The 27,659-nt window shown below is 54.4% G+C and overlaps 10 protein-coding genes across 10 annotated transcripts; 5 read left to right on the top strand and 5 right to left on the bottom strand.

Annotated features, from left to right (window-relative positions):
• Positions 1-609: 609 nt before the first annotated feature.
• HMPREF1541_08949 (uncharacterized protein) lies at positions 610-762 on the top strand (the record flags this gene model as incomplete). The annotated part of the gene is made up of 1 exon (XM_008723267.1): positions 610-762. One exon carries the CDS (start codon positions 610-612, stop codon positions 760-762), a length of 153 nt encoding a protein of 50 aa, XP_008721489.1.
• A 64-nt stretch (positions 763-826) lies between these two features.
• Positions 827-1,069, top strand: HMPREF1541_08948 (uncharacterized protein; the record flags this gene model as incomplete). The annotated part of the gene is made up of 1 exon (XM_008723266.1): positions 827-1,069. One exon carries the CDS (start codon positions 827-829, stop codon positions 1,067-1,069), a length of 243 nt encoding a protein of 80 aa, XP_008721488.1.
• Positions 1,070-2,248: 1,179 nt separating this feature from the next.
• Positions 2,249-4,421, bottom strand: HMPREF1541_08947 (uncharacterized protein; the record flags this gene model as incomplete). Its single annotated transcript, XM_008723265.1, has 2 exons — positions 2,249-4,173; positions 4,223-4,421. The coding sequence occupies 2 exons, from the start codon at positions 4,419-4,421 to the stop codon at positions 2,249-2,251; spliced, it is 2,124 nt and encodes a 707-aa protein (XP_008721487.1).
• An 822-nt stretch (positions 4,422-5,243) lies between these two features.
• Positions 5,244-6,667, bottom strand: HMPREF1541_08946 (O-acetylhomoserine (thiol)-lyase; the record flags this gene model as incomplete). The annotated part of the gene is made up of 2 exons (XM_008723264.1): positions 5,244-5,502; positions 5,550-6,667. The coding sequence occupies 2 exons, from the start codon at positions 6,665-6,667 to the stop codon at positions 5,244-5,246; spliced, it is 1,377 nt and encodes a 458-aa protein (XP_008721486.1).
• Positions 6,668-7,415: 748 nt separating this feature from the next.
• On the top strand, positions 7,416-8,936 carry HMPREF1541_08945 (uncharacterized protein; the record flags this gene model as incomplete). The annotated part of the gene is made up of 2 exons (XM_008723263.1): positions 7,416-7,541; positions 7,617-8,936. 2 exons carry the CDS (start codon positions 7,416-7,418, stop codon positions 8,934-8,936), a joined length of 1,446 nt encoding a protein of 481 aa, XP_008721485.1.
• Positions 8,937-9,691: 755 nt separating this feature from the next.
• HMPREF1541_08944 (uncharacterized protein) lies at positions 9,692-10,759 on the top strand (the record flags this gene model as incomplete). Its single annotated transcript, XM_008723262.1, has 1 exon — positions 9,692-10,759. One exon carries the CDS (start codon positions 9,692-9,694, stop codon positions 10,757-10,759), a length of 1,068 nt encoding a protein of 355 aa, XP_008721484.1.
• Positions 10,760-11,192: 433 nt separating this feature from the next.
• On the bottom strand, positions 11,193-13,022 carry HMPREF1541_08943 (uncharacterized protein; the record flags this gene model as incomplete). Its single annotated transcript, XM_008723261.1, has 2 exons — positions 11,193-12,917; positions 12,963-13,022. The coding sequence occupies 2 exons, from the start codon at positions 13,020-13,022 to the stop codon at positions 11,193-11,195; spliced, it is 1,785 nt and encodes a 594-aa protein (XP_008721483.1).
• A 905-nt stretch (positions 13,023-13,927) lies between these two features.
• Positions 13,928-15,067, bottom strand: HMPREF1541_08942 (uncharacterized protein; the record flags this gene model as incomplete). Its single annotated transcript, XM_008723260.1, has 4 exons — positions 13,928-14,436; positions 14,483-14,651; positions 14,704-14,947; positions 14,997-15,067. The coding sequence occupies 4 exons, from the start codon at positions 15,065-15,067 to the stop codon at positions 13,928-13,930; spliced, it is 993 nt and encodes a 330-aa protein (XP_008721482.1).
• Positions 15,068-17,985: 2,918 nt separating this feature from the next.
• HMPREF1541_08941 (uncharacterized protein) lies at positions 17,986-21,710 on the bottom strand (the record flags this gene model as incomplete). The annotated part of the gene is made up of 2 exons (XM_008723259.1): positions 17,986-21,597; positions 21,648-21,710. 2 exons carry the CDS (start codon positions 21,708-21,710, stop codon positions 17,986-17,988), a joined length of 3,675 nt encoding a protein of 1,224 aa, XP_008721481.1.
• Positions 21,711-23,803: 2,093 nt separating this feature from the next.
• HMPREF1541_08940 (uncharacterized protein) lies at positions 23,804-27,372 on the top strand (the record flags this gene model as incomplete). Its single annotated transcript, XM_008723258.1, has 4 exons — positions 23,804-24,043; positions 24,253-24,704; positions 24,990-25,224; positions 25,282-27,372. 4 exons carry the CDS (start codon positions 23,804-23,806, stop codon positions 27,370-27,372), a joined length of 3,018 nt encoding a protein of 1,005 aa, XP_008721480.1.
• Between the last annotated feature and the right edge of the window lie 287 nt (positions 27,373-27,659).

Genomic DNA, 27,659 nt, shown 5'->3' with positions numbered 1-27,659 from the left:
TATCCTAACCAAGCAAGTTGCTCAATAAAGAGACCACTCTCGACTACCGCAAACAGTTCATGTTTCTACGGCGCAAGATGAGCATAATGCGAACAAAAGATAATCATGTCTGTCGATATCGGTTCAACAATGAAACTCGGATGTCCGCGTTGACCTGAATCTTTTCCGCCGATGTTTTGGATTTGCAGGACCACTGGCATCAAATGTAAGTCTGCCATGGTTTCCGCCGCCTCATCAGTCGAGCTGGGCATGATTTCTACCGCAAATTGTGAAGCACAGAGCGGCAGACGATGGAGACAAACTCTACAGCGTCAACGGCTCGTGAGATGTTGCTCCTGGCTACTTCTGCCTTGTCCTTGTCACCATGTCATCAACCGCCTGTGTTGGATTCTTGACTGCACTCTGCCCGCTTCCTCAGCCTCTCGATGTCCGCGTTCCACTATCTCAACTATTTCCTGTTGTTTGCTGCATTACCTTTCTTAACTCCTTGATGCTTTGATCTCCTTTTTCCTGCCGGTCACCCGTTCGATATTACATCTTGCGACATTTGCGAAGCTAAGGGCAAAGACGCCACGGGCGCATCTACCGCTTCAGTGATACAGTCCCTGAATGGGTCAACGACAAGCGCTGGGGCCGAGCGAAGTATCAGGTCTGTCTCGTGGTTGGTCTACTCATCTGCCAGGACGTCTTCGTGAGTACATCGGAGGAGCATGGAAGAGAGATCGAAGCCAGTGGCGGGGTACCTCTAGGAACAATAGCTGAAAATGTTGCCGCTAGCCATATGGTACCCATTTCGACCGGGGGGGTGGGCGATATTTCCGCAACAATGACGAGCGCGGTCCAAAAAAGGACGGTCTTCGAAGCCGAAGGCGTGGAGAAGAGGATTTTCGGGCTAGAGCTAAAGATCATCTCGTCGAAGAAGGGCAAACCGATCTTGACAGATAAATCGCCCGAGGCCAAGCGCCAGCTTGGGCGAGAGGACGACGATTTAGGTACCGATGAACTGCTGATGGTGGATATTGAGCAGGAGCAGTGGGATGAGATTCTGAATGACGGCGACGAGGTATAGAGGCCTACCGGGGGTGCACAAACGGCACGGCAGGACAGCTTGATGCATCGATAGAGTACGAGCACTAATGGGAACTGGTTTCCCATAGCACTCAGCTATCTTTGCGATCGCATTAAGCTTCGCTCGTGCGAAAGTCAGTCTAGGTGCGCGCTTCGTGCCGTCGAGGCAAAGCATACTTTGTGGCGATGGAAAGGCTCAAGCCGGCGCATGAATCTATGGGCTGTGGTACGCATTAAGATGTTCAAGGGTAATGAAGAGATTCAACAACGCAACTCTCGCCCCGGCCCATCATTGTACGTAGTATATACAGCCATGCAGTCCACAGGGGGAAGCACCTCCGGGGGCAGCTCACCCGGTGGGGTCAGCCCGGGGCAGGAATACCGGAACTTGGCACGCGTTCAACTACCAAAGAGCCCCCTTTGCGATCGCAGTCGGCTTCTATTGCAAGGAGGCCCTTTGACTGCACAGTACATGGATCAGCGCCTCAATACGGCCTTCAGGATGTTGCCCACAGATAGGGGAGGCAGTAGACCATCAGAACCAGCAGGTGGTGGATGATATCTGTAGACGGCTAGTCGCCTGCCCGAACAGGCCAGTTTCACTTCCATCGGGCTAGAGCCCTCTTTCTCACCTCACTTTGACCTCACTTCGACTTCACTTTGATCTCACCTCGGCATCACCGCCGCTGGAGGCCCCCCCACCTTAGACCAACACTCTCTACCTAAGATTTACCGGGTATCTACGGGTCTACCATCGAATATCCTAGTCTACATATGTCAGCGCCTCCTGTAATCCATGGCCCCTGGTCAGTAACAGGCTGTTGGTGGCGCGGAGTTCGCGAAAAAGATGAATGCTTATTTCGGCGCCTTGGCTGGCCGAAGGGAAGTTCAGGGGACATCCGTATGAGGTCGTACCAGGGGGGTTGGGCAGGGTGGAGGAGGCGTTGGGGCGGTTGAGGAGGCGAGGCGAATAGTGCTGTTAAATCTGTGGTACGGAATCTCTGAGGCGGAGGGAATTTGAGTGAAGGAGGGAGGTTGGGTTTGTGGACCTGGCTAGGGGTTCCGTTGGAGATGGGGATATATGCTTTCTATTTCTACATGCTGCCGCTACTCAAGTTATGCAATATAACAACATCTAATCCTCCCTCCTATACCGGAAGCACAATGCCGACTGTGAGATCTACAGCTTCGCTTTTGGCGCCGCCTGCCTCTCCAACTCGTCCGCGTAGAGCACGTCCAGCTCCGCGCGGTACTTCTTGGCCGCCACCGGCCTCTTCAGCTTCAGCGTTGGGGTGAGTGTCTCGTTGTCGACGGTGAATGGATCGACCGCGAGCAGGACGTTCTTGACTTTCTCAAAGCCGGTGAGTTTCTTCTTTCCGCACTTCTCAAAGTCCTTCAGCACGGCCTGTTTGATCTTATCTTGCCGGCAAGCTGCTTTGATGGCCTCGAGGTCCGTCGGGGCGATGTTACTACCGAGGATTTTGGAGGCCCACGGGGCGAAAATGTCGGGTTGCACGCCGAAGATGCCGACTAGGAAGGTCTGGAGGCTGTCGCCGTGCACGAAGGCGGAGGCGAGGTAGTTGCATCCTGCCAAATAGATACCCTCGATCTTCTCTGGAGAGACGTATTCACCTTGGGCGAGCTTGAGGACGTTCTTGCGCCTGTCAATGATCTGCACTCGGCCCATCTCGTCTATTGATGCAATATCACCCGTCTTGAACCAGCCATCGTCAGTGAAAGCTTTCCGAGTTTCCTCTTCGTTTTTGTAGTATTCTTTAAAGACGCTGGGTCCACGCAGCAGAAGCTCGCCACGAGGATATGGCTTGTCGTCGACTGTGTATTCCATGTCTGGAACGCTGAGCAAGCTGATCTCGATACAACTGAGGGGTACGCCACAGGTACCGACTTTGTGGTCGCCCGGAAGCTGCCCCAGAGTAGCACCAAAACTCTCCGTCAGGCCATAGCCTTGCATGAAGCGATTGGCGAAAACAATGGACAAGAATTGCTGCAAGCCCGGATCCAGGGGCGCAGAGCCGCTGATCATGGTGTTGGCGCGCTCAAGGCCCAGGGCGGCTGCGACCTTCTTTCCCCAGATGCGGTCATACACAAGATGTTTGTTGGATGGATCATCTTTCGCTTTGAGATTCGCGAGCTTAGTCTGAACAATATGGCGGCTCAAAGTCCCCTTGAAGCCCGGAGCATCAACTGTCTGCGATTTGATGACGCCGCCGAATCGATTATATAGCCGCGGCACGGAGGGAAAGACCGTAGGTTTCAGCACCTTGAGGTCATCGACCAATTCGAGGACGTTCCCATGGAAGTAGCCGATGCGCGCACCAGCCCAGAATACCATTTGTTCGACCATACGCTGGTAGATGTGTGCTGCGGGAAGATATGAAGGAATCACGGCGGACTCGTCAATGTTGTTCATTGATAGGCTGGCTGACATGGTGGCAACGGCGTTGTAGTGGGTCAATACCACACCTTTGGGGCTGCCTGTTGTGCCGGAAGTGTAGTTGATGGTAACAATATCAGATGGCTGAGGAGGGTTGTATGGTCTTCCTGATGCTGTTCCGATGGCCTCGACTTCTGGCAGAGAGAATATATGGACTCCTGCATCCGACGCCAGCGTGGAAAGGATGGCTTTTTTGGAACAGTCTTGCAACTCGTTCTCTGCGGCATCTAGCGGTTCAACGGTGATGATGAGCTTGAGCGTCGGCAAGCGAGGCTTTAGCTTGAGTAGCGCAGGGACATGAGGTAGAGAGGTCACCACGCACGCCAAACCGGCATGGTTGATGATGTACTCGATTGTCTCCGGGCCAAGCGTCTCGTAGAGGGAGACGCCAAAGAGTGACTGGGACATGCAAGCCAGGTCGGTGATCTGCCATTCCGGTCTGTTCTGGCACCAGAGCCCAATGCCATATTTTCCAGTTATACCCTCTCGTGCGTGCAGCTCGACCAGGCCGGCACCAAAAGCTGCTCTCCTTTGCTGCACGGTTTCGTAGTCAAGCCATTCGTATCGCCCGTATGACTGCTTCGCTGAAGACCATGGTCGGTGGCCCAGACAAGGCTGGTGCGGAAGGCGCTTTGCCGTCTGCTCGAAGGCTATAAACTTGTGAGTATGATGATAACGATCTTCATTGATGGACCATACCTTCATGGACGGTGCGGACATCGGGATCAAGACTCTCAACGAGGCCATTTGCTATCCGCCAGTGCCGGTATATAGGACTGCGGTCCTGCTGAGCCGAGTTTGGTACTGGAACAGCATGAGCCTGGCCTTTGGGCGGCGGCTTCGCAAATTCGTGGCCTTTCTGCAGATGTAAGGGCTTGGAGGAGAGGAAAGATGTCATTGTTGCGGAGAAGGGGGTTGCGGGGGTGGCTGTCAAGCTGGGCTTAGCGAAGCAATAGCATGGAGGAGGCAACAAGATAGTCAAAGAGGTTGTCGAAGAGAATGACCACAGAGAAGAGTACGCAGGCAAAGGGATATTGGCATTGGTCTTTTGGGAAGTCAAGGCCGAAAAAGCGCACGACGCTTTGATGCAAGCAGCCGAGGCACCGACAGCGTCACCAGCGATAGTGGGCCTCTACCGCCCAGGGATGGTGATTAGCTCTTATGCCATACTTGGTGCTGTCGTGGGTCCCATGACCTCTGCTTGGACGATGGCGGAGTACTGGATAAGACTTTTGTTGGCATTGATCTCATTCTGCTTGGAGCATATGCGTCTACGATTTCCGGGGGACGCGAGGCGATGCGTGGAGGAACAGCTGCAGGCATGTGATCGATTTCAAGTCCACCAATTGCGGCCGCGCCGAGGTGTCGCGCTCCCCGGGGGTTGCTGCAGGGACAAGAATCCAAGATTTCAAGATTCGGTAGAAGACTGCTGACCCGCGTCTCAGCCAGTAGCGTTGGAGCTTACGAGTATGTCATTGGGCAGATAAATCATGGGAGGTAATCCTCTGGGACTCACGCCTGATCAAACGTCTTCTACTGCGTAAGCGACCTGTGTGCTAGTCGGCGCAGTGTCGGTTCAGTAACCATTTTCCCCCCAGAGGAAGCGCTACTGGGCCTGTGTCCTTTCGAATGACGCTTATTCCGCCATCACCCAGCCATTGAGGTCTTTACAGATGCGGCTCTACTGGATGTCAGCCTTCGCTGCTTCTGCGAGGCAAGTCTAGGTGCTCCCACTGAGTCCGGCATCGCCCGCTTTGCCTGCAGCTTCGGCATTGTCAGGCTTTCCGCCGGAGGTCTTCGCCGCGCTGCTCTTCTTGAAACTCTGCTCAAAGTCGTGGATGATGTCGTCAATGTGCTCGTAGCCGACCGAGATCCGAATGAGGTCCTCTGTTACGCCGGAGTCTACACGCTCCTGCTCGCTCAACTGCTCGTGAGTCGTGGTCCAGGGATGAATAGCCAATGTTTTACCATCGCCAACGCTGGGCAACGTTAGTGGAACGTCTGTCAGCAAAATGTCAGCACTTACTTGGCGAGGTTCGAGATCAGGTCGAAGCCATCCACAATCTGGGACCCTGCAGCTCCTCCACCCTTGACACCAAACGACAGGACACCGCCAAAGCCGCGGGGGAGGTACTTCTTGGCCAACTCGTGGCTCTTGTGGCTTTGGAGACCAGGATACGAAACCCAAGACACATTAGAATTGCTCTCAAGCCACTTGGCCAGCTTCAGTGCGTTCTCCGCGATGCGTTCGCACCGCAGACTGAGAGTCTCGACACCAAGCAAGAATTGCTGAGCATTGAACGGTGACATGCACGAGCCTAAGTCGCGGAGAATCTCAACTCGGAGTCGAATGATGAAGGCGATGGCTCCGAAAGTGTCAACGAATTTCAGACCGTGGTAGCCTGGAGAAGGGTCGTTGAATTGAGGGAAGCGCTTAGCATTGGCCGCCCAGTCGAACTTGCCGCCGTCAACGACAATGCCACCAATTGAAGTACCGTGACCGCCGATCCATTTGGTCGTCGAGTGGACAACAATGTCGGCGCCATGCTTGAGAGGCTGGCAGTAGTAGCCGCCCGCACCAAAGGTGTTGTCCACCAACACAGGCACGCCCTTTGCATGAGCCACCTTGGCAATGGATTCAAAGTCCGGCACATTATACCGAGGGTTACCGATGGTCTCAACATAGACAGCCTTGGTCTTGTCATCGATCGCCTTTTCCAGTTCTTCGGGCGTATCTTCCTTTAAGAACTTGGTCTCAATACCAAGACGTGGGAACAAGACCTTGAACTGGTTGTACGTGCCACCGTACAGGTTGGAAGTTGAGACAATGTTGTCGCCAGCATGCGCCAGGGCAGAGATGGCCATGAATTGGGCCGACTGGCCGGATGATGCAGCCACGGCGGCAGCACCACCCTCAAGAGCAGCGATGCGCTTCTCCAGCACATCTACAGTCGGGTTCATAATCCGACTGTAGATGTTGCCGAACTCCTTGAGGCCGAACAGCCTCGCGCCATGGGCCGAGTCATCGAAGGTGAACGACGTGGTCTGGTAGATGGGGACGGCCCGAGCTTTGGTGGCAGGGTCTGGGCTTTGACCTGCATGAAGCTGCAAGGTCTCGAACTTTTGGGCCCAGTCGTCAGACATCTTTGCTCACCTCTCGCGTAGTGATTGTGCAGGTCTTGGCGCGGTAGTGGAGGTGGGATGAAGGTAATCGACAAGTACGCGGTAGAACGTGAGAGGTCTCCAAACTAGTCGAGATAATATAACTAATCTTTGTTTCAAGCATGGGAATAGAATATTTCTGTGAAGGGAGGGGCAGTCAAGATGTACTGGGGGCTTCCCCGCAGTTCGAAAAAGCTCGCAGCAATTGCGTGATCACTAGGCCAGCCCGTCCGACTTTCGGTCCTGGACACAAGCCTCAGGCAGTTCTCCTCAAGCCGGTTCCTAGAGAAAGGAGGCTTGGGATTAGCATTCGGTCTTTGACACTTACCGTGTATACAGACCTTTGGCTGGGGCCTGTAAACTGTCATGTCACTCTTAGTTGAGTCCGCGCCAGCGTCGCAGTCTCGAATTACGGCGCAGTAGGGGCTTCGGCATGGTACTGATTCCGGTATTAATATCTGCATCAGTCAAACTGACAAGTCAAGTGCCACCCATAATACCGCAATTACTGTAGTCCAGAGCTGAACGAGCCTCGTGGTCTGGAAACGCGGGCCTTGGCAGCTCTGCTCTCGCGTGAGATGCTCATGAAAGACACCCGCCCAATAGGAGAAGTCCGTCCAAGTCATTTAGCTTGCGGTAGATCGCAAATTTGATGACGGTGATACTGAAGAGCTCGAGTTTGCTCGTGAATTATCGTTCAAGGCGTCCATAGTCGTTGGATCAATTTGACATGGCGCAGACAAAGGCATCGAAGTCCTGGACACCACATAGGTTTGGTAACAAACGACCTCTTTGGTTCGAAATTCGATCAGCACAGTGGTTCATCGTATTGACTGTCTGCTTCGCCGTTTTCACCGTAAGTAGAGTTGAGAGGACCTCGCCAGGCCAGACATTCGATCATCAACCATTCTTTAGCGGCTGACCAAGCCAGGATGTCTTTCTTTACGCCGTCGTCGTTCCGGTCATCCCATTTGCTATTGAGAGCCGTGCTGGAGTCGCACCCGATCAGGTAGCTCACTGGGTTTCTGTCTTGTTGGGTGTTTATGGTGGAGCGCTCTTGCTTGCCTCGCCCGTTTGTGGTGTGCTGGCGGACCGCATCAAGTCGAGACAGGTGCCATTGCTTGGTGGACTGGTGGTTTTAATGGGAGCGACTATTATGTTTTGTCTTGGCCGATCCATTGCGGTGCTGGTCGTTGCTCGCCTTCTGCAAGGTGCGTCTGCAGGTGTTGTGTGGACAATTGCGCTAGCACTGCTTTCGGACACTGTTGGTAAAAGCAAGTCAGGTCAGGCGTTGGGATTCGTCGCCGCAAGCTACAGCATTGGGACCCTGATAGCTCCGATGCTCGGCGGTGTCGTGTACAGAGAAGGCGGATATTATGAGGTCTTCGGAATGATGTTTGGTCTTATCGGCGTAGACATCGTGCTACGGCTTCTCATTATCGAGAAACACAAAGCAGCCCAATGGATTGAGTGTGACCAGGCTCAAGAAATATCCGCAGAAGTTGACGCTCACGATACTGTTCTCCAACCGACAACAACCGCTGGACGAGGCTCAGGGGCAGCAAGAGAGGCCACGCCAGGCAAAAAGTCTCTGCCAGTCATGCTGGTGCTTCTCAAGTCGAGGAGAATCGAGGCTGCATTTCTCGGCACATTCGCGGTTTCAGCGACCATGGCAGCGTTCGACTCAACACTACCCCTCTTCGTGAATCGGGTTTTCGACTGGGATGCTTTAGGGGCAGGGCTGATCTTTGTCGCACTGCTTTTCCCTCATCTAGCGGGTCCCGTCATTGGAAAGGGTGTGGACAAGTACGGTCCCCGGTGGATCGCCACAAGCGGGTTCTTACTACTATTGCCTTTCTGGGTGCTCTTGCGCCTGGTGGACCACGACAGCATTCGCCAGGTCGTCCTCCTTGTTGCGCTCCTATGCGGAGTCGGCCTTGGTGGCGCCTTGGTCGTGACGAGTTTGATGACCGAGTTCTCAAAGGTGTGCGACGGCAAGGCGAAGCAGGACCCTTCCCTGGGATCGGCTTACGCCACAAGCTACGGAATATTCAACGTGGCTTGGGCCAGTGGCTCTCTCGCTGGGCCATTGATGGCGGCGGCTATCGAGAGACAAGCGGGCTGGAAGACCATGACGTGGTCCTTCGGGTTATTGTGCGCGTTCTGCACCGGTCCAGTAGTCATCTATTCTGGTGGCAGCCGTCGCAAAGTAGCTCGTAGCACGACATCGGCGGAGGACCTCCACGCTTGATGGGATTGCTTAGCTCCGTCATGTAGGAAGCCGTGCGTTTCACACACCGGACCAACGAGAGACATGAGGAACTGACGGCGGCAGCACGCTTGAGACAGGAGCACGCGCAGTCTGTCTACGAAACTCTGGGCGATCGCGGAGATTTGCTCTCGTCCAATCAATGAGCGTGCCCAGATCAAGCGTCCGACACAAGCCTTTTAGCCTGATGTTTCGAGATGGCGCTTAGCTGCGACAGGAATAGCTCTCGGAAGCCTGGTCGCGTACAGGGATCTGCCTCTTCTGCCTCTCGACAACATCACTCCACGCTCACCAGACAATGTCATTCTTGCGGCGATCTTCGGGTGCCATCTGTCATGCAAAGCGACTATCCGGTCACATCTCAGGGTTTGTTTCTTCTCTGCTGTTGTAGTACTCGTGCTGTCGTGTGCTGGCCTCGCCATCTCTCGCTCCCAGATCGCGTTCAACATATGCCCGACAAAGATCCTGTCCCAGCATATTTTTGAGTTGTCTGGTCTCTCCTTCTAAAGCCACCCCCGCCCATTGCCGCCCACTAAATATACAGAATTAGTACGGCGACATCTAACGCGTCTGTCTCTTCTTTGTACACCGCGTTGAGCGCGACCACAACATTCCCCGGTTAGCGACCGGCTTTGGCCTTGACGGTCGTCTTCTTACTATACTATCCGAGCCTCATAACCGCTGGGCGTGCATTTTTCTCACCTCACCGTGGCCTACCATCTTTGCACAACGCCACCATGGGCATTCCTAAGCCATCCATACCCTTATCAACCAGTCTCCCCTCCATACAACCGCTCACCTTCCTACGAGCAACACAGACCCTTTTTGCCCTCCTCACGCTCTCCCTCGCCGCGTCCGTGGCTGCCACATTCAACAACCACAGCTCATCCATATCCTCCCCTCGCCAAGTAAACTTCCTCATCTTCACCTCGCTTTTCACCCTCCTCCTCATTATCCCATACACGACATTGGCCCCACGCTTCTTCCCTCGCCTAGCCCAAGTCCATGTGATGCTTAGCGCCGAAGCCTCCACAGCACTATTCTGGTTCGCCGGCTTCATCGCCAGCGCTGACCTGCTCCGGAAATCCCCTCTCTCACTACACTCTCGAGCCACCGCCATCGCCGCCACCGTCTTCGCCTCCCTCCTCTTCCTCACCTTCGCCGCCACCACCTCGTTCGCCACCCATCACCTGCTCACCTCCTCCAATACCGCCCAGCCACGCTACAAGCGCACGCACTACCACTCCCACAGCCGCAACCTCTCAAACCTCGCGCTGGAAAAACACCACGCCCACGACCGCTTCCACGCCCGTATGGTCCAGCACAGCTGCACCAGCACTGACGACCTCGTGGCCTACCCCCCGCCCAACATCAAAATCTTGCCCAAGCGCGGCTTGGACCTGGAAGTTAACTCCATGCAGGTGCAGACACCGCCGCCGCGGGGGAACCGCCCACAACCACAGCGCGAGCAAAGCAGCTGGTCGCCAGACAGCTGCACCTCGCCCCAGAGACTCGGGTGGGGCCACAGCCCGCGCTCCAAAGCTTCTGAGAACGTGGGTGCGAGGCCGTACAGCACGCGCGTGGCGGGCCGTGTGAGGCAGGGCGTCGGCGAGATCCGTCTGGGAGTCGGCGAGGTGGGCGAGCGGCTGAAGGCGCGCATGCCCCGGGGCGTGCAGGTGGGCAATTCGAGCGGTTGGTTTGGTAAGGAGCGGGCAGCGGCTGTGCCGGAGGCGGAGACGGGATGGAGGCGCATGCATGAGATGAGACCCGGGGCGAGGGGGAAGAGGGCGGAGATGGGGGTGTGAGTCGACCCAAGGTCCATGGGTCCGGGACATGAGCTGGAATGTGGAAGCAGAGGCTGCTACTATCACACTAGCTGAGGACGGCGTGAGGTGGAATAGATACGACGCTTACGACGATGTGATATCAGCAATAGGGGCTCAAGCCAGTGGGATAAGCCAAAGATGCGACTTATTGCAGGGCCAAGAGTTGTAATCTCGCCCGAGAGGATGCGCTGGACTCATAGCAGCACATATGAACTTATGTCTGTAGCCACACAATCATTTCACCATGATTCGTCAGTGCTTCATTGCTCTCCACAGCTGCATCGATACTGCAACTCCCTACATGGCCCTTCCTACTCCACAGCAGCTCTCTCAATGAGATCAATAGATATTACAATCATCTATATATGTGCCACATAAGCAAAAGGCATCTCTACCCTCCGTCCCCTCGCACTCAATCCAATTGTCCACCCCTCCCCGCCTCCTCCGCAGGCGTCCATCCCTTCCCATCCTTCGGCGAAATACCACGCCACCAGCCCTCCACCCACGTCCCCTCACTGACCCTCTTTGCCAGCACCGCCGCCTGCGCAATGCTGTATTGTCTCGCAGTCTGCCACAGCCGCTTCGCCACCCACGCCTGCGTCGTCTTGGTGGCCACGTCCGTCGTCGCCACCGTCATCAGCGCCCAGGGCATGTGGCAGCCGCCGGCGCTGCGCACGAGAGGCAGCGAGCCCAGCGCGGTGGCTGAGGGAGACGGGAAGGGCGACCATGGGAAGGCCGGCTTGCGAGGGATGTCGCCGGGGCTGGGAGGTGCGCCGGGTGTGGTGTCGCGCGAATCGACGCCTGAGTACGGTGGGCTGTGCTGGCTTGTGGGCACATAGCCGAGATACTGAGGGACGCTCGCGATTATCTCATCGGAGAAGGTGCGGATGTTGTCGGTGGCTTGCTGGAGAAGGGTCGTGTGTTCAGCACCAGGGAAAAGAGGCGGGCGCTGAGTCATGCCGACCAGGAGAACGCTGCGCACCAGGCCGTTTAGCTGTAGGCGAAAAGCGCGCAGGCCGTTGAGGAGTTCCGCGAGCATGAAAGAGGGGTAGCCGTGACAGTAGCCTAAGGGCAGGATGTCGTCCTTGGGGTCGAGAGTTGGCACAGATGTGACGACTTGGAGTTCATTAGAGCCGAGCAAACCAGCGCAAATGTCTTCTGCTTCTTGGTCCATGGCAGTGGAATACTCAAGCAGTTCAACAAGATCGGTGATCTGGCGCTGGCGGACGCGGCCTGCGAAATGTGTGAAGCGAATCACGAACTCGAAACTATGCCAGGGCGATTGCGGCAAAGAGGCCTCATTGATCAGGTTCCGGGCCCTACCTTCGGCGACGACGGATGGAATGCTCTCCGGGACCGGGCGGCCTTGTTGTAGGCAATTGACACAGAGAGGAACTGCCGCCTGGACGAAAAGGCGCAGACCATCGGGTCTAGCGAATTGGTCCGAACCGCGAGCTTCAAGGAGAGCTGCGGCACCCGAGATATGATTCGACCAGGCAGTCAGACTTGGCACTGTTGGCTGAGCATTGGGCGATAGCTTGGGTGTCGAAAGTGTGAACGTCTCGAAAATCGTGAGGATCATGACCGAAAGAAGCGTTTGGTCGGATGTGGCTTCGCTCGGTGAAGATACGGCTGAACCCAGCGCTGAAATGGCTGCCAGGTACTGAGCCTCCGAGTAGACGGAGAGAGGTACTTCTGAGTGAGTCGAAGAATGGATGACAAGGCTTCCGAGCCCAAGAGCTACGATGCTGTGGTACAATGATCTCACGCTGGGTAACGGAGACAAAGGCGAGAGATTTGCGAACAGCTCAGTCTCATTCGCGTAGTACGTGTTGTTGAGGAGGAAGTGTCTGTAGAAGAAAGTTGTCGCTTGCGTCTCGAGCGCAGGTGGCAGATCAGAAGTCTGGATTGACGAGGTGTCGACTTGTGGAAAGGCGATGGACTTCTGTGGGATGGATGGTTGAGGGAGCGCGCCTCTGTCGGAGTCAGATGCAAAGTCGAAGGAGAGCTCACTCCTCATCTTCCTTGCGACCACTTCGGTCTCATCGTGGAACATCAGATCGATGGCGTTCCTGTAGCCTGTGCATTCCCGGTTCGCCTTTTCACAGTTCATACACGTTCCCGGTCGCTGATCACACTGTCCTGGTCAGTGGTAGGAGACCGCGTAAAGGCATATACTGACTCTGATTTTTCTCTTACGACACGTACCGCATCCTTTGCTTGGAATGCCTCGATACGGCATGTTGCTGTTGTGGAGGACTTAATCAAGATGTTGTCTAGATCCTGAACCTCGATCACAGTGATCTCGGTATCAGGGTTGCTTTTCAGACTTGTAGTGCCGGTTGATAGGAACCGACCGCAGAGCTGTGATTGGGGGAGGTCTGTTCTGGACTTCCCCTTGAAGAATATCTCCTAAGATGGACCACAGTTGTGGCAGCCTGATCGATGGTTAAGGTAAGCCTTCTTCTCCAGAGCAGGATTTCCGAGACGCATCAAATGGTAGTGCTCAATCCTCAAGCCGCAGAGGAATCAAGGCGGCCTGGCAGTCCTGGACTCATGAAATATGCTTCAGGTTCATTCAGCTGAGACCATACGAGAGTTCGGGCGGGACGCGGTGGAAGCTTTCGGGCCCGGAGAGAGTGGGGAGAAGTCGAAAGGCCGCAAAGTGCCCCGATCCCGTTCAGCTGTGTCGAAGAATCCTGAACAGACAGATTGATTCGCGCCATGACCAAATGATCATTCTCGAGCTGCAAAAGTGCTGGACCCCAAAGTTCGAAACGGTGGATCGCCTATTTTCGTAGTTCGTGGAATGGTACAAATGTGGCTAGAGGGCTGGTGGCCGTGGCGTAGACAGGGCCAGCTAGAGTGGCTGAGCCCCCTCATCGTTGCAGGATCGCCAGAGGTTAAAGCGTTGGAATAGAGATGGCAAAGCTTGTCCTTTGTATGCTCAATTGATTTTCAGGTCTTGCCACCCAGCTAGAGCTCGACGTACGATGTTGTACGACTGCACCACTGGGCAGTGAACCACACTATTCGCTATCGTTGAGAGTCGTTGCAATCTGCTTGCAAAACCGGCAAAACCATGAAACACTCTTCAGATACCAATCCAACAAGTTGGCAGATCCTGGCATCGTTGGTAGAGGTCGATCACCACGCAGCAACGGGTTGAGCTTCGTCGTTGACCTCATCAGCCCAGTCATAACCGCTCTTGTCGTTACCGAAATCCTGCTCCCAGGAGGACTGATTGGCTGGACTGGTGTTCTCCTTGTTCGCATCTTCACCACCACCCGCCGCCCATCCGTCACCACCAGCATCCCAGACATTGCCACCGGAGACTGAAGCACTAGTGTCGCATCCTTCCCAGCCACCACCAGTAGTGCCAGAAGCGTAGCCACTCTCGCCAGAGCCGTCGTCAGTCACACCCATTCTCTCAGCCTCACGCTTCTTGCGCTTGGTATCGAGGAACTTGTCGTGCTCGTCAACGTGCTCATGAAGATCTTTATCCAGGGCCGGGTAGTCCTGGCGAAGGGCACTCAATTCGCACATCTCGTCAGGAGTGAATCGAGGGGCATCGACTTCCTCGTACCACCAACAGTAGAAGATCGTCGAAGACGCAAGCTTGCGGAGCTCATCAGGGCGGTTTTCGTAGAAGTCCTCTGTTTCGATCAGCGGTGTCTGTTATGCGGGAAGAAATGGCCCTACCAAGCTCGTCGAGGGTGACGCGGCGGGGCTTTTCGCGCTGCATTCTAGCCATGTTGTTGAGACGCTTCATGACCTTCTCGGTGATGTCACGAGCAGGGAGCTCAAGGAATTCGGCAGCCTCAATGATATCGGCGTAGCGAGTGTAGACGCCAGGCTCGTCCTCATCATACTACGAAGTGGTCAGAGAGATGCTTGCTGACGAGTGGATAGGAACATCTTACGGTCTCGAAATCAGCAATGGCGTGTCCACGAAGACACTGCTGTATCCAATCGAAGACGGCACCATATGGGCGAGGGTCGATGCGTGGGAGATAGATGGCTTTCTGAGCAGGGTCGTGGATGAGGAGCTGTCGAAACTTGTCGCAGAACATGATGACACCTTCTCGGGGGAAATTCTGACGGAGAATCTCATTGGAGCCTCGCTTGTTGTAGTAGAATACGGTGATAACCTTGGACAGGTCGACACTGCGATAGTTTAGTGTTGTTGCTGGCTGATGAAGGGGCTGCAACGTACTCTTCGAGCTTCTCGGGCTTGATGCCGCGGCTTCGCTTGGGGCGGTCAACTTCAGCCTCGGGGTCGTTCATGATGACTGATCGTGAGACTTGATGTGTTAGGGATAGGCGGATGAAATGGGCTATGCGGAGTGTGGAAGGTCGAGAGGTGCGAATGTCGCGGTGAGCGTGACCGCAATCAATAGTTTGGCAACCGCAGGCAGCCAACTTGCCAAGGCTCAGACTTGACCCAATACCGACAGTGTCCGTTGGCCTGACCACTTGATATGATTCTGAAGGCAGCGAAGATAGCGAGGTGTGCTAGAGACTGCGCATTAAGACTGAGGCGGGATAGCAAACACAAGATCCGGGTCGCCATGGCGGACAACAGATACCCCACCGTACTGCCTCCCCGCAGCCGTGATTCTGCTGACATCAAGTGCAGCTTCTCAAGGTGAGCTGACCGGTAGCTACAGTACATGTTATCTTGCTACTTCGACGTTGACAGACGGCTGCGGAAGGGTGCTTGTGAGTCCATGCATCTTTCGATGACGCGATCGGCAATGTTATGCGGACATCCAGCATCCTATCATGGATCTTTCCAATACATGAGATGCTTCACAACTATCATTGCGATGCGGCTCGCTCTCAGCGGGAAGCCAGTAGAGGAACAGACTGCACTCTGCGGAAGTCTGGTTCACGGCGCGTGACCGATGCTCTTCCTTCATTGTAGCGATCAAAGCAGCGAGATCTGAGATCACGACTGGCTTCTGGGGGCATCCGAAGCTGAGGCTCAGCCAACAGGAGTGATTGAGGCAAAGGTGAGGTATGAGCGAGGCAGTTGAGGTCGATCGAACTCCGGTATGGTCCCGAGTCATTGCGCTAACCGTAATCGGCAAGGCGTACGTTCGGATGGACGTCAAGCCTGAAGATGTCTGGTGTTTCAGGCATTTGACGGCCAGGCGAGGGCGTGGCAAGCGGATCTGTGGTCGACGACGTTTGACTAGCTGATTGTGTCTCTCTGACTCGCGCGTGGTTGTTGTGCCCCTTGTGGTATTCCAGGCTCTTGCCTGTAATGGTTCAGAGACCATCAGGTCAGCATTCGAGGATATCGATACGAACTCGCAGACTAAGCCTTATTCGACTGACCGCCGGTCTTTATTTGTTGAATGGTCAAATATATATGTCTTTCTCAAATCTCGAACCGTGTTGTTGGTCACTGTGCCATCAAGCAAGCTCGGTATACAGCAACTGTGAGCTTGCTTGATAAACGGTGCGAGTGGCAAGAAGAGAAACTCGAGCACGTTACGGCTCTTATAAGTTACAAACCCCCGCCCCACCGCTAGAAAGGCAGTGACGGTGCTCTGGTGACAACGGCGCTTAGTGGCGCAGGAAGAATAAAGGTCCGGCTAAGCACGGCTTCTTCTGTGACACAGGGTGACCAGCAGGCAGGTCACCGATTGAATCACTTGATGACTGTCTGTTCACATAAAGTGAAATGATTCTGATGTCTGAACAGCCTGGTACGTGCGGACGAGGACTTTCGTAGCGCATGATGGCTGAAGCTAGGTCTTCACAAGCCTACTACTGTCGACACAGAACTTGGCCCTCCGACAGAGCTCAGACGATTCATTGGACTTAGTCGCTAGCTCCTGTTGTCGAAGGGTGTTCGTTGGCGATTACTTGATGTTCTGCGGCCCTTCAGCAGGCATAGGCTACATTTACATATTTATGTCTAGAAGGCAAGTCATGTGAGTCTGCAGTTATCCTCCTTGACAGTGCTTCCCCCGCTGGGTATGATCGGTCTTCATAACAAACTCGCGCCTGGCGGCTCAGTCATGCTTCCAAGCTTCGTTTGTTGACAGGCCAAGTCGTCTACCTCGCCGAGCAATCCCCGATTTGATATACCTTCCATGGCATGAAATGCATCTACATGAGCTACTGTCTATTTCGAGCCACACTGACGTAAGCGCCATATACGGTGGGACTCTCCAGAAGACTACAAGTCTCTCAATCCACAGAGCGCCACAGCCACAACGGAGCTTGCTTTATTCGCAACAGCGCAACAGATAAAGCCCAGCGCCCCTCGACGCCTCCGGACAACGCGGCCTTGTCACGGAACAATGCAGTGCTGCCCAACGTCTTTGATCGACCAACGTCAAAGCACTCGATACAAAGGCGTTAACAAAGGCCACCGCCTCCCTCGCAGCCCGCTGTCCTCTATTTATACACCCTTCACCTCGGAATTTATGAGAATCTACCAACAGTACCACCACCACAACAGTGCCAATGGACCGTCCCGAGCAAGATCGACGTAAAACGGCTCCGGGGATCAAGCAAAGGTAAGTGAGCCCAAAGGTAAGGATGTCCCCGTCAAAGGTAAGGTATCACCCCGGGTCAGGCCCAGCCCATCCCCCATCCCCCAAGTCCCCACCCCTCATCGTCCTGAACAAACAGACATGTATAGGTCTCGAGGATCACGGAAAGGTGACTGAGTCCGAAGGTAAGAGATCCTCGTCAAAGGTAAGGTATCGCCCCCGGGTCAGGCTTAGCCCATTTCCATATTCCCCAGCCCCCCAACCCTCAATATAACAAATACCACATCAGGCTCTCTCTGTTCCGTTTCCTTTTCCTTTGCTGTACCGATCTTGTAGAACTACCTGTTCGGGTACTGCGACTTCAGATCCCGGCTCACATGGTCTCCAGATTATACGTAAAGTAATGGAGGACAGCCCGGTGCTGCGGCCATGGAGCCGAGTATATATCAACTGAGCACAACGAGGCGTTAGTCACGTGGACATTGAATGCGAGTTCATCGAACCGGCTTTTCGCATTTTGATACAACAAAAGCCTTCTTGTGAAGGCGGGGGGTATCTCAAGACTCTCGTCGTAGATGTATTCCTCATAGCGCCATGCCAATGCAAATGCAAGTCCGTTTCCCACTCTTCGCTATGCAACAATGTCTGACCCCTCCTGGCTTCTCCCCCCAAAGCGGACGGTACTATTCACGCTCATGACCTCAGCGGAAACTCGTCTTCCACTACCAACCGCGTACTAATACTCATAGCGTTAAGCTCCCTGCTCAGAAGCAAGAAGCTATACGGCAACTGTAACTGCACAACCTTTCCCCCCTCCCCTTCACCCGCCGTCATGCACCGCTTGCACCTCCTTCCAAAAGCCGTAAAGCCACAGTTCTCGCAAATCTCCACGTTGTGCACATCCGAACTGAGCATCAGGCGCTCACGCATCAGCTGACTGGCGCCGTATGCGATCAGACAGTCGCGCTCCATCTCTCCCAATCGCAGACCACCATCTCGAGAACGCCCCTCCATGGGCTGCCGCGTCAGGATGGCTCGCGGACCACGCGCACGCGAGTGCATCTTGTCCTGCACCATGTGTTTGAGCTTCTGGTAGTAGATGGGGCCGGTGAAAACGTAGGCGGGGAGGGCTTCTCCTGTGATGCCAGAGGTGAGATAGTCTTTCCCATCGTAGGAGAAACCGTGCTTCAGGAGCACTTGGCTCATGTCGTCAAGCTTGGAGCCACCAAACGCAGTGCCGTATTCGAAGTTGCCGTCCAGAATCCCTGCTTTGCCGGAGACGAGCTCGAGCATCTTGCCTACAGTCATACGAGACGGAAAACCATGTGGGTTCATGATGATGTCCGGCGTAATCCCTTGATCGGAGAAAGGCATGTCGGCTTGCTCGGCGATAATGCCGACAACACCCTTTTGACCGTGGCGAGAGGAGAATTTGTCACCGACTTCAGGCACACGAGTCTGCCGAGTCTGTACCTTGATGAGCTGATTGCCCGACTCAACTTCAGACACCATGACTTTATCGATGTAGGAGTGATCAGGGAGTTTGTACTTCTGAGCTTGTGGAAGCATGTTCTGCTTGTCTCTGCCGTTGTCAGAAAGGCTGCTGGAGTTCACGTTTTCAGGAACCCATTTGTTGACATAGACTTCGCCTGCGGACACTTTCTCGCCGACGTGGGCAACGCCATCTTGGTCCAGCAGAGCGTGCTCTTTGATCGAGACGCCCGTTTCCTTATCAAGGACCGGTGGACCGACGCTGTCTTTGCTGCCAGATGCGTACAGCTTGAGGGATACGGGGTATTTACGAAAGATCTGACAACGGCCAAAGCCGCGGTCAACCGAGGCCTTGTTCAGCACAAGTGCATCCTCGATATCGTATCCAGAGTAGGACATGACGGCTACGGTAGCGTTTTGGCCAGCTGGAAGTTTGTCGTATTTGACAAGCTCAATGGTGCGAGTCTTCACGAGAGGCTTCTGGGGATAAACCATCAGATAGAGCATGGTGTCGATCCGCAGGAACTGATTGTTCGCAATGAAGCCAATCGCTTGCTTACCCATAGCACATTGATAAGTGTTTCGAGGAGACTGGTTATGATGAGGATATGGGATAAGACCGGCAACAGCACCCAGCACTGTGAATGGTTCTATTTCGAGATGAGTAGTAACCGCCGTGATATCGGACTCAGACATGGCGATGGTACTGTCATTTTCCTCGTTGACATCCAGATACTCGACGAGACCTCGAGCGAGGAAGTCATCAAAATCCATCGAGCCCTGACGGAGTGATTTCAGATACCTCTTTGTGACCTTGGACTTCTTGTCTTCAACAATAATGAGTGGTCGACATATCCGACCTTCATCGGTTGCCACTTGAATGGTACTATGATGGTGATTGATGAATATTGAGACAAATTCCGATATCCGCCCGGATCTTCGTAGTCGGCGGAAGGACGAAAGGAAATGCGAAGGGGTTCTCGTTACGGCGAGCGGCGTTCCGTTGAGCATGACAACATAGGAGCCAGGCGCATAGAGCTCTGAGCCACCGACGGTTACAATGTCTTCCGCCCCGAGCATGAAGATGATTCGCTTGATCGGACCTTCTTCATCGTCCGTGGTAATGTGTGTCATCAGCGCCAGGTTTTTGACGAGACCACAGGCTTCACCTTCTGGAGTATCTGCTGGACACAACATACCGAACGAAGACGGCTGCAGCGATCGCGGCCCGGATACTTTCCTGGTCTTCTCAAATTGACTGGTGATTCTCGTCATCATACCGAGCGTAGCGATGAAGCTAAGACGATTAAGCAAATGTGAAACGCCCGCTCTCTCCATTCGAAATCTCTTCAAGTTCCAGTTGCCAGTTGCAATTGCTCTGTTCATGCCCTGTGTGATCTGATTTGCATGACCAATCATTATGGCACAAGGGTCAGCAACTTCGGTCTTGTTAGGCTTTCTCAGCACTTTGTCCATGTTCATCTTGACATCGAAATTGTACTTCTTGAACAAGTCCTCGAATAGAAGTGAAAGCAGCTGGCCTGCCAGTTCCAGGCGCTTGTTGCCAACGTAATCACGATCATCAACCATAGCCGGATTCTGCTTGGTCATGAGGACACGACGAGCCATATGCGCGACGTACAGAGCCTTCGGCCGGAAATCAAGATCTTCTATGGGCACGTGCGCAATGAGAACATTGCTGATAGCTTCGAGTGCTTCTTGAATGTAGTTTCGTCGAGTTTGGCCAAAAGGAGTTTGTTTCCGGGCAATCTTGATCCGAGAGCCAATATAGTCAAGCGCTTGGTGCTGGGTTACGATGTTCAGCTTGATGGTCTCTTCGAAATTGATGGCGAAATCATCCTGTAGCGCTTGATCAGTGCCAGCTACGATGGCCATCATTTCCATGTCCGACGCTACGCCCATGGCTCGCAGCAGAACACAGATAGGGACCTGCTCGTTCAGAATGTTGTGCTGCACGGTGAGCAACCCGTCTTTCTTCAGGTTGATATAGGTCTTGGACTTTCTGACGTGCGTGGAACTGGTTACCGAAGCCGAGATTATGCTCTTTTTGGGGTCGGATTCGACGATTATTCGGTTTTTGGATAGCTGCTCCTGGACCAATAGGACCTTTTCGGTGCCATTGACGATGAAGTAGCCACCTGGATCGAGAGGGCATTCGTCCATCAGCGTCATCTCGGCCTCTGACTTGCCAGAGAGTACGCATCTCGCGCTTCGTAACATGATGGGCAATCTGCCAATGGTCATTCCGCGCCGCCTGAAGACTTGGCTTCCCTTTGGGTACTGTACGTCCACCAAGATAGGAGCAGCATAAGTCATGTCGCGCAGTCGGCACTCGTGGGGCGTGACAGTCGACTCACCCCGGTAATGGGCACCATCCCCGTAGTATTGCTCATCATATCGCTGTGGTTTACCGACGTAGATATCCAGGTACTTGACATAAAAGTCCGGGTCAATGTCACTTGTGATTAGCGGTTCGGCTTGAATGATCTTCTTGAGCTCAACTTCAACAAAGTGATTGAAGGAGTCGATGTGCTGTTTTACAAGGCCTTTGACCTTGAGAAAAGCCGGCAATAGATTCCATTTGTCTCTTGCCGTGTCAATGGGATCTGTTAGGGATTTGTCGTAGTAGAAGGGCTCGAGCGTGGCATCGAAGCTGTCGACGTTTTGGGAGGGTTTACGCGAAGGTTTTGCTTTCTGCTCCTCGTTTGCGGTCGTGTTTGTAGACACAGGTCTGGGATCTGGCCCGGAGGCCGCTGCAGGCTTCTTTGTCGTGGCAGGTCGCGGGGGTGGCTTCTGCTACACGTTAGTTGAACCTCGAAATGGAGGGGCGGGCCCGAATATACCTTGGGCTGTGGTTTGGCGGGAGGTGCAGCATCTGGGCCATCGGTCTTCCTCCTGGGAGGCATCTTGATGGACTCTACCAGAGTGCACCTCACACAGACTATGCGGCGATGCAAGATCGTGAAGGCTGGTCTGGTATAGTGGACTACAAAAAAGTTGTCACTGCCAAGCAATTTGCTGCCTGCCGGCGGGATGGTTCTTCCGGGCGCCGGAGGGGCTCCTGTTAGATTCACACGCTCAGGCTCTTGCGACTTAGATGTGCTCACACGCCTGGTCATCCTGTCTTTTTGGGGGTGACCTAGACCCTGCAAACCAGTATGCAGGCACCAGACCAGCATGCATCAACGGCATCTCATGGGCCAGTCACAGCGCCTGCTCCCCACCTGAAACTCGCCCACAAGACCGCCCTCGAACGCCGCGCGGGCTGTAGTCGTGGGCACTGACCACCTCGCCTCCACTGCGGAAGCGCGTTTGAGGCTTGGGATGTGCCTATGACCAAGGTGCCCTCCCGATGGCGCCATGCCGCCCGTCCTCCACCTAAACCTCCGCTAGCCCTGAGCGTCAACGAAGCATATCGCCTGCTGCTATCAAAAAAGCTTTGCACGCCCCGGCCCAGCAGCACTACCTAGCCTGGACCTGCCCGACACGCTTCCAGCCTTCCAGGCCCTTGCCCCTCTCCAATTGACCCGCCCAGGTCGGTTCCCCAATGCTCGGCCTCCCAACATTCTGTAATATCAGAGTTTGTACCTGAAAACAAAGCAGCATTGTCGACCCCACGTGAGACTTCGACAAAATCTAGAGCCGAAAGTCACACGGACGACGGCCGAACTCTAAGTCACCAGATCGAAAGTCGCCCGACGCGGAGGCACGGTGAATGTGTTTGCCACCAGAAATGCCAGCTGTTCCCGTACCACAAGCACACCAGAGGCATCTGGATCTAGCATCCCCTGTCGGCTAGTGTCATTAGCCACCATGCATTGCGCGCATCGCGTGGGCTTGAGTCGGTAGGCAATTGCTTTGCTCCTCGAGTCTGGCGTCAACGCCCGGTGGACCTGTCAGCCAGATCATTTAGTCTCATCAGCACTAAGCTTGACACAATTGAGCTCTATACTGCAGTCGCACAATTGAACAAAATGTTCGAAAGCTGATATCCTCTGCATTATGGAAACCCTGGGTCGCAGCGACAAAGCAACGGTTGCAAGTGGATACTCGCATTCACCGCTTGTTCATGACTTGCGATGATCGCCCGAACAAAAGCGAGCAAGTGGCCAACCGCTAACCGTGAGTGGTCGAGAGGACCCTTGGGCGAATTTACCACTTGCTGCCACCTGCTAGACTGTGGTGCTTTGTTTGCAAGACTCCCCACACAACAACCTAGGGATGAATATTGTGATTGGCGGTCCATTCAATTGCAGGCAAAGTGCTTTCAAGTCTGCGCTTGGTTGTTGGGCACGAGAAAGCAGCGGACACCACAGAAAGCCGAATTCGTAGTTCGAGGGGGCGCCGCCCGCACGAATCCAGTCTGGGCGCTGTAGCAAGCCCCATTGCACCAGTCCCATCCTGGTCAAGGCGGCCCTAAAGCGAGGGACCGTGAGGGCAAAGTCACGGTCTGGTGGGTTCTGCTCCAGCGAGACGCACGCTGTCTGCAGCAGACCTCACAGACCGGAGACTCGATCCAACCTCGCTCGTCTCCTCAACTGCGACCTCCCTCCCTCACTTCAACACCCCTCCTTCCCTTCTCGCGAAGATCTGTACCATATTGTCTCTGCTTTTCACATTTCTTATTTGCATCACTGTCGTTTCAGCATCCTCGGAACGAGCGCAGCCCCGGGGGGAAGCTTGTCCATTGCTCTACTCCGAGGCGCCTGCAACGTCGAGGGACCTGCATGTTCCCGCACACTCCAGAGTCTGCGTCGGCGCTAGTGTCGAAGAGAAGCTCATCCCAGATACTCGAAGAGAGTGGAGGTGGTGTACAACAGCACGAGGTACGTTATGCGCACTAATCTGTCTGCGGCCTGCAATTCCCATGGATCTGGGCGCCTTGAAGTCCTGTGGGCTCCGAGTCTGGTGAGGGACCAGATCAGCCAGGCAGCAAAAGACTCAATACCCCGCCGTACAAGCGCTCCGAACCTTGCTAACATGTCCTGCAGTCGCAATCATGGCTTTCCAGAACTCCCTGAGCGGTCGCATGGAGGAACTGCGGTTCCCCTCTATGCGGTCTCCCGAGCACGACTCATTTCCTTCTGCTGGGCCGGCCACTTCTCGCCCCGAGAATACCTTCTTCTCGACAAACCACAACGACACGCGGGCTAGTCTTCAGCGTCGCTTCACCACCGATTCGAGCAAGATGTCCCTCGGGCGACCATTCGGAGGCCAGTTCAACAATATACCACAAACGGTACGTGCGGTTCCTGACCCTCTTGATTTGTACTTTGAGCCCGCGGTTATCAAAACGAGGGGACTGGCCGGTCAGCCTCTTAAGATAGTGGTCAAGGATGGTACACTGGCAAGATGATGTGCACGAGGCGGCTGTGGTCTCCAAATAGCTGGGCTGCTTCAGTGCGGTGCTCGGTCTCGAATGAACAAGGCGCTAACCGTACGCTGCAGGGCACTAAACAGAAGATGATGGACGACATCCACACTGCGAAGCGGCTGGCTGAAGAGCATCTCCGCCTCCTCGAATTCCAGGAACGGCGATTGCAGATGGGTGCAAATGGCGACGAGAACATGGATACCATCACGAACCGCCTGAGTCGCGCCAGTCTGAATGGCCCTGTGTCTGAGCCAACTACCCCTCCAGAATACGCGGACGGCATCTATGGCAACCGCTATTCACGTGGCCAACGCTTGTCTACGAGCTCCGTGATGAGTCCCCCTGGTCTTGGCAAGCGGTTCTCCCAAGTCTCAACTCATATTATGTCCCCCTCGGCAACCCGCCAGTCTGGATCCATGTACGCTCAAGCTCAACAGTCTGCCAAGTCAGTTCCAGCCTCTCGACGAGGATCAGACGAAGAAGAGGACTACGCCGAGGACCTGCCTAACATACGTCAGCCGGGCATGTAAGTCATTCACTCCCCACACTTGCTATTGTCCTGGTTGCCCCATTAATCTCCTATTCACTGTGGGAGACCGAGTCACAAGATCAATCTGAATGTGCGGCAGCCATTCAGAGGCAGCCTCGGTGCAAACGAGTCTATTGTGTGGCTTTGATTGTCATTCACACGATTCACACGAGTCTGCCTGGCTGATCTTCGACCGATCCCAAAATAAATTCAAGCCCTTGCATCTTCGTCTGCAGCTCTTATCCTCATTCGCATTCGACATTCCTTCTGATTCTTTCCTAGTGGTAACCGGTATTCTATGCCAGTCGGTACTAGCCGACCCGCCCAGACACATCGCTTCTCGGTGGGCCAGGTCACAACCCGCAACGGTTTTGACTTACCCATCAACACATCCTTCCTTGACGACGGAGATCATTCGGCGCTCAACGGTCTTGACCTCAAATCCCCCATTTCTAAGACCTTCGCTGCCCTCGAAGGTGACGATACCTTTCCAACTCTAACTTCTGACGGCTTGAAGGTAAGCTGCGTATCCTCAGTTGAATCTGAGTTTGGAATCTGACTTGCGTTCTTCCAGCTCTCAGCAAACTCCGCAGCGCTCGACTTGGCCAACTCCAAGACTCCTGACGCTCTCGCACAACTTGAAATTGCTGACTGGTCTGTCGGCTCTCGTTATCGTCCTGCCCATCAATCGATGCCCCACAACGATTCAAGCATGTATCGCCCTGTCTTGAGCAATATCTCTTCCCCCTCTGCTGAGCGCTCTGGTGAATCAACTCGTCGCAAGAGCCAGCGTCACTCCATGGGCGTTACCTTCGAAGAGGGTCCCAAGTACGACAATACCCCACTTCCTACTAGCATTAGTCGTCCTGCCTCCCTACAGACCTCTTACTCTACCAACGACGTCCCCACTGTCCGCAAGAGCCTCACTCTCGATAACACTGCGACTCCTCCCAAGACTGCTGCTGAGCAGCACTTCCACAACCACAACCTCAGCATGGGCCGCATTCCTAACTCTGCCGGTGGCACTCGTCAGAGCCGTGACTTCGGTAATGGCGGTTTCGGCAAGATGGATGAGAAGGCTGCTAGTCCTCAGATTGGTCTGCAGGGTAGCGCTGCTCCCTTCGGTCCCACCTATTCTGCTGAATCTGCCCTGATGAGCCCTACTGGTGTCTACAGCCAGCCCTCTAGCTACACCTTCAACAACCCTGGCTACATCAACGGTCAGAATGGTGCAGTCTCTAGCTTTGGTCAGTCTACATATGGCGCTGGCAACGGTACCTATGGTGGTACATATGCCAAGACTCAAGACACTGCCCCTCGCCGCGGCGGTCGCAACTTCGATGAGGCTCGATTCAATAACGTTCCTCTCGAAACCTATCGCGGCCGTCTGTTTGAGTTGTGCAAGGACCAGCACGGCTGCCGCTACCTTCAGCGCAAGCTTGAGGAGGGCGATGCTGAGCAGATTCAGGCTATCTTCGCCGAAACCTTCCCTCACATCGTCGAGCTGATGACCGATCCCTTTGGGAACTACTTGTGTCAGAAGCTCTTCGAGTTCTGCAACGAGGAGCAACGAAACACCCTCATTCAGACCTCGTCTCCGGCTCTGCACACTATTGCGACCAACCAGCACGGCACTCGCGCTTTGCAGAAAATGATCGAGTACTTGCACACCTCTGAGCAGGTCGAGATGATCATTCAAGCTCTGTCTCCCCACGTTGTTGAGCTCGTCCAAGACCTCAACGGCAACCACGTCATTCAGAAGTGCCTCACTCGTCTCGGTGCTGAGAAGTCTCAGTTCATCTATGATGCCGTCGCTCGGTACTGTGTCGTCGTTGGCACCCACCGTCACGGTTGCTGCGTTCTTCAGCGCTGCATCGATCACTCTCAGGGTGTGCAGCGTGCCGAGCTCATTGCCCAAATCACTCTCTGTGCCTTTGATCTCGTTCAGGATCCTTTCGGCAACTATGTCGTCCAGTACATCCTCGACATTGATGAGCCTGCCTACACCAAGCCGCTTTGCCAGAGCTTCAAGGGCAAGGTGGTTGCTCTCTCCAAGCAGAAGTTCTCTTCCAACGTCATTGAGAAGTGTCTGCGCACTGCTGACATGGACACTAAGCGCGCTCTCGTGGATGAGATGATGCTTGGTACTGAGCTTGAACGTATGCTGCGCGACTCCTTCGCCAACTATGTTGTTCAGACTGCTCTCGAGTTCGTTGATGAGGCCACTCGCATCCGTCTCTCTGACGGTATTCGTCCTATTTTGCCTGCCATCAAGTCGACTCCTCATGGTCGCCGCATTGCGAGCAAGATCATGAGCCAGGACCAGCAAGCTCGTCAGCCACCTTCGGTCAACAATGGCCCCACCTCAAGCTCGTTCAACAACAACATGACTGGTGGCATGCCCCCTGGAGGTATGTCTACTGGCCGTGCCTCAGGTCGCCGTCACATTCAGATCGTTGGTGGTGGCTTCAACGGTCCTCGTGGCAATGCCCCTCCCAACGGATTCCCCTACGCTGGCAACAACACTGATCTTTATGCCAACGCGAACGGCTACTCGGCTGTGTCCAACATGCAGGGTGGTCATGTCAACCAGGGTGCTACTGACATGTACGCTCCTCAAGGCTACGGCTATTCGCAGGGTCAGCTTGGCAACGGCTTCATCTAAGCCGTCTGCACATCGTCAGTGACGATTCACACGAAGTTACGAGTTACCAACCTTGTGCTTTACCCACAATGCATAGACAGTCTCAGTCTCATGTGATCATGACTGGAGACGAAACCTCACGATTGTATTATTTTCGATGCGGCGTTGCACAAATTCTCAAAACAGAAAAACAGAAAAACCACAAAATCGACTTACGGCTTCACGCGATACGACTTGAGCTTCAATCGGCAATCATCCAGATCGGTCTGGCAGGTTCTACATTCATCTTCGAATAGACCCTACATTTG

Source organism: Cyphellophora europaea (genome assembly GCF_000365145.1).
Source record: "Cyphellophora europaea CBS 101466 unplaced genomic scaffold supercont1.9, whole genome shotgun sequence".
In the NCBI taxonomy this organism is placed as follows: Eukaryota; Fungi; Ascomycota; class Eurotiomycetes; order Chaetothyriales; family Cyphellophoraceae; genus Cyphellophora; species Cyphellophora europaea.
This window is presented reverse-complemented; position numbering and strand designations above follow the sequence as displayed.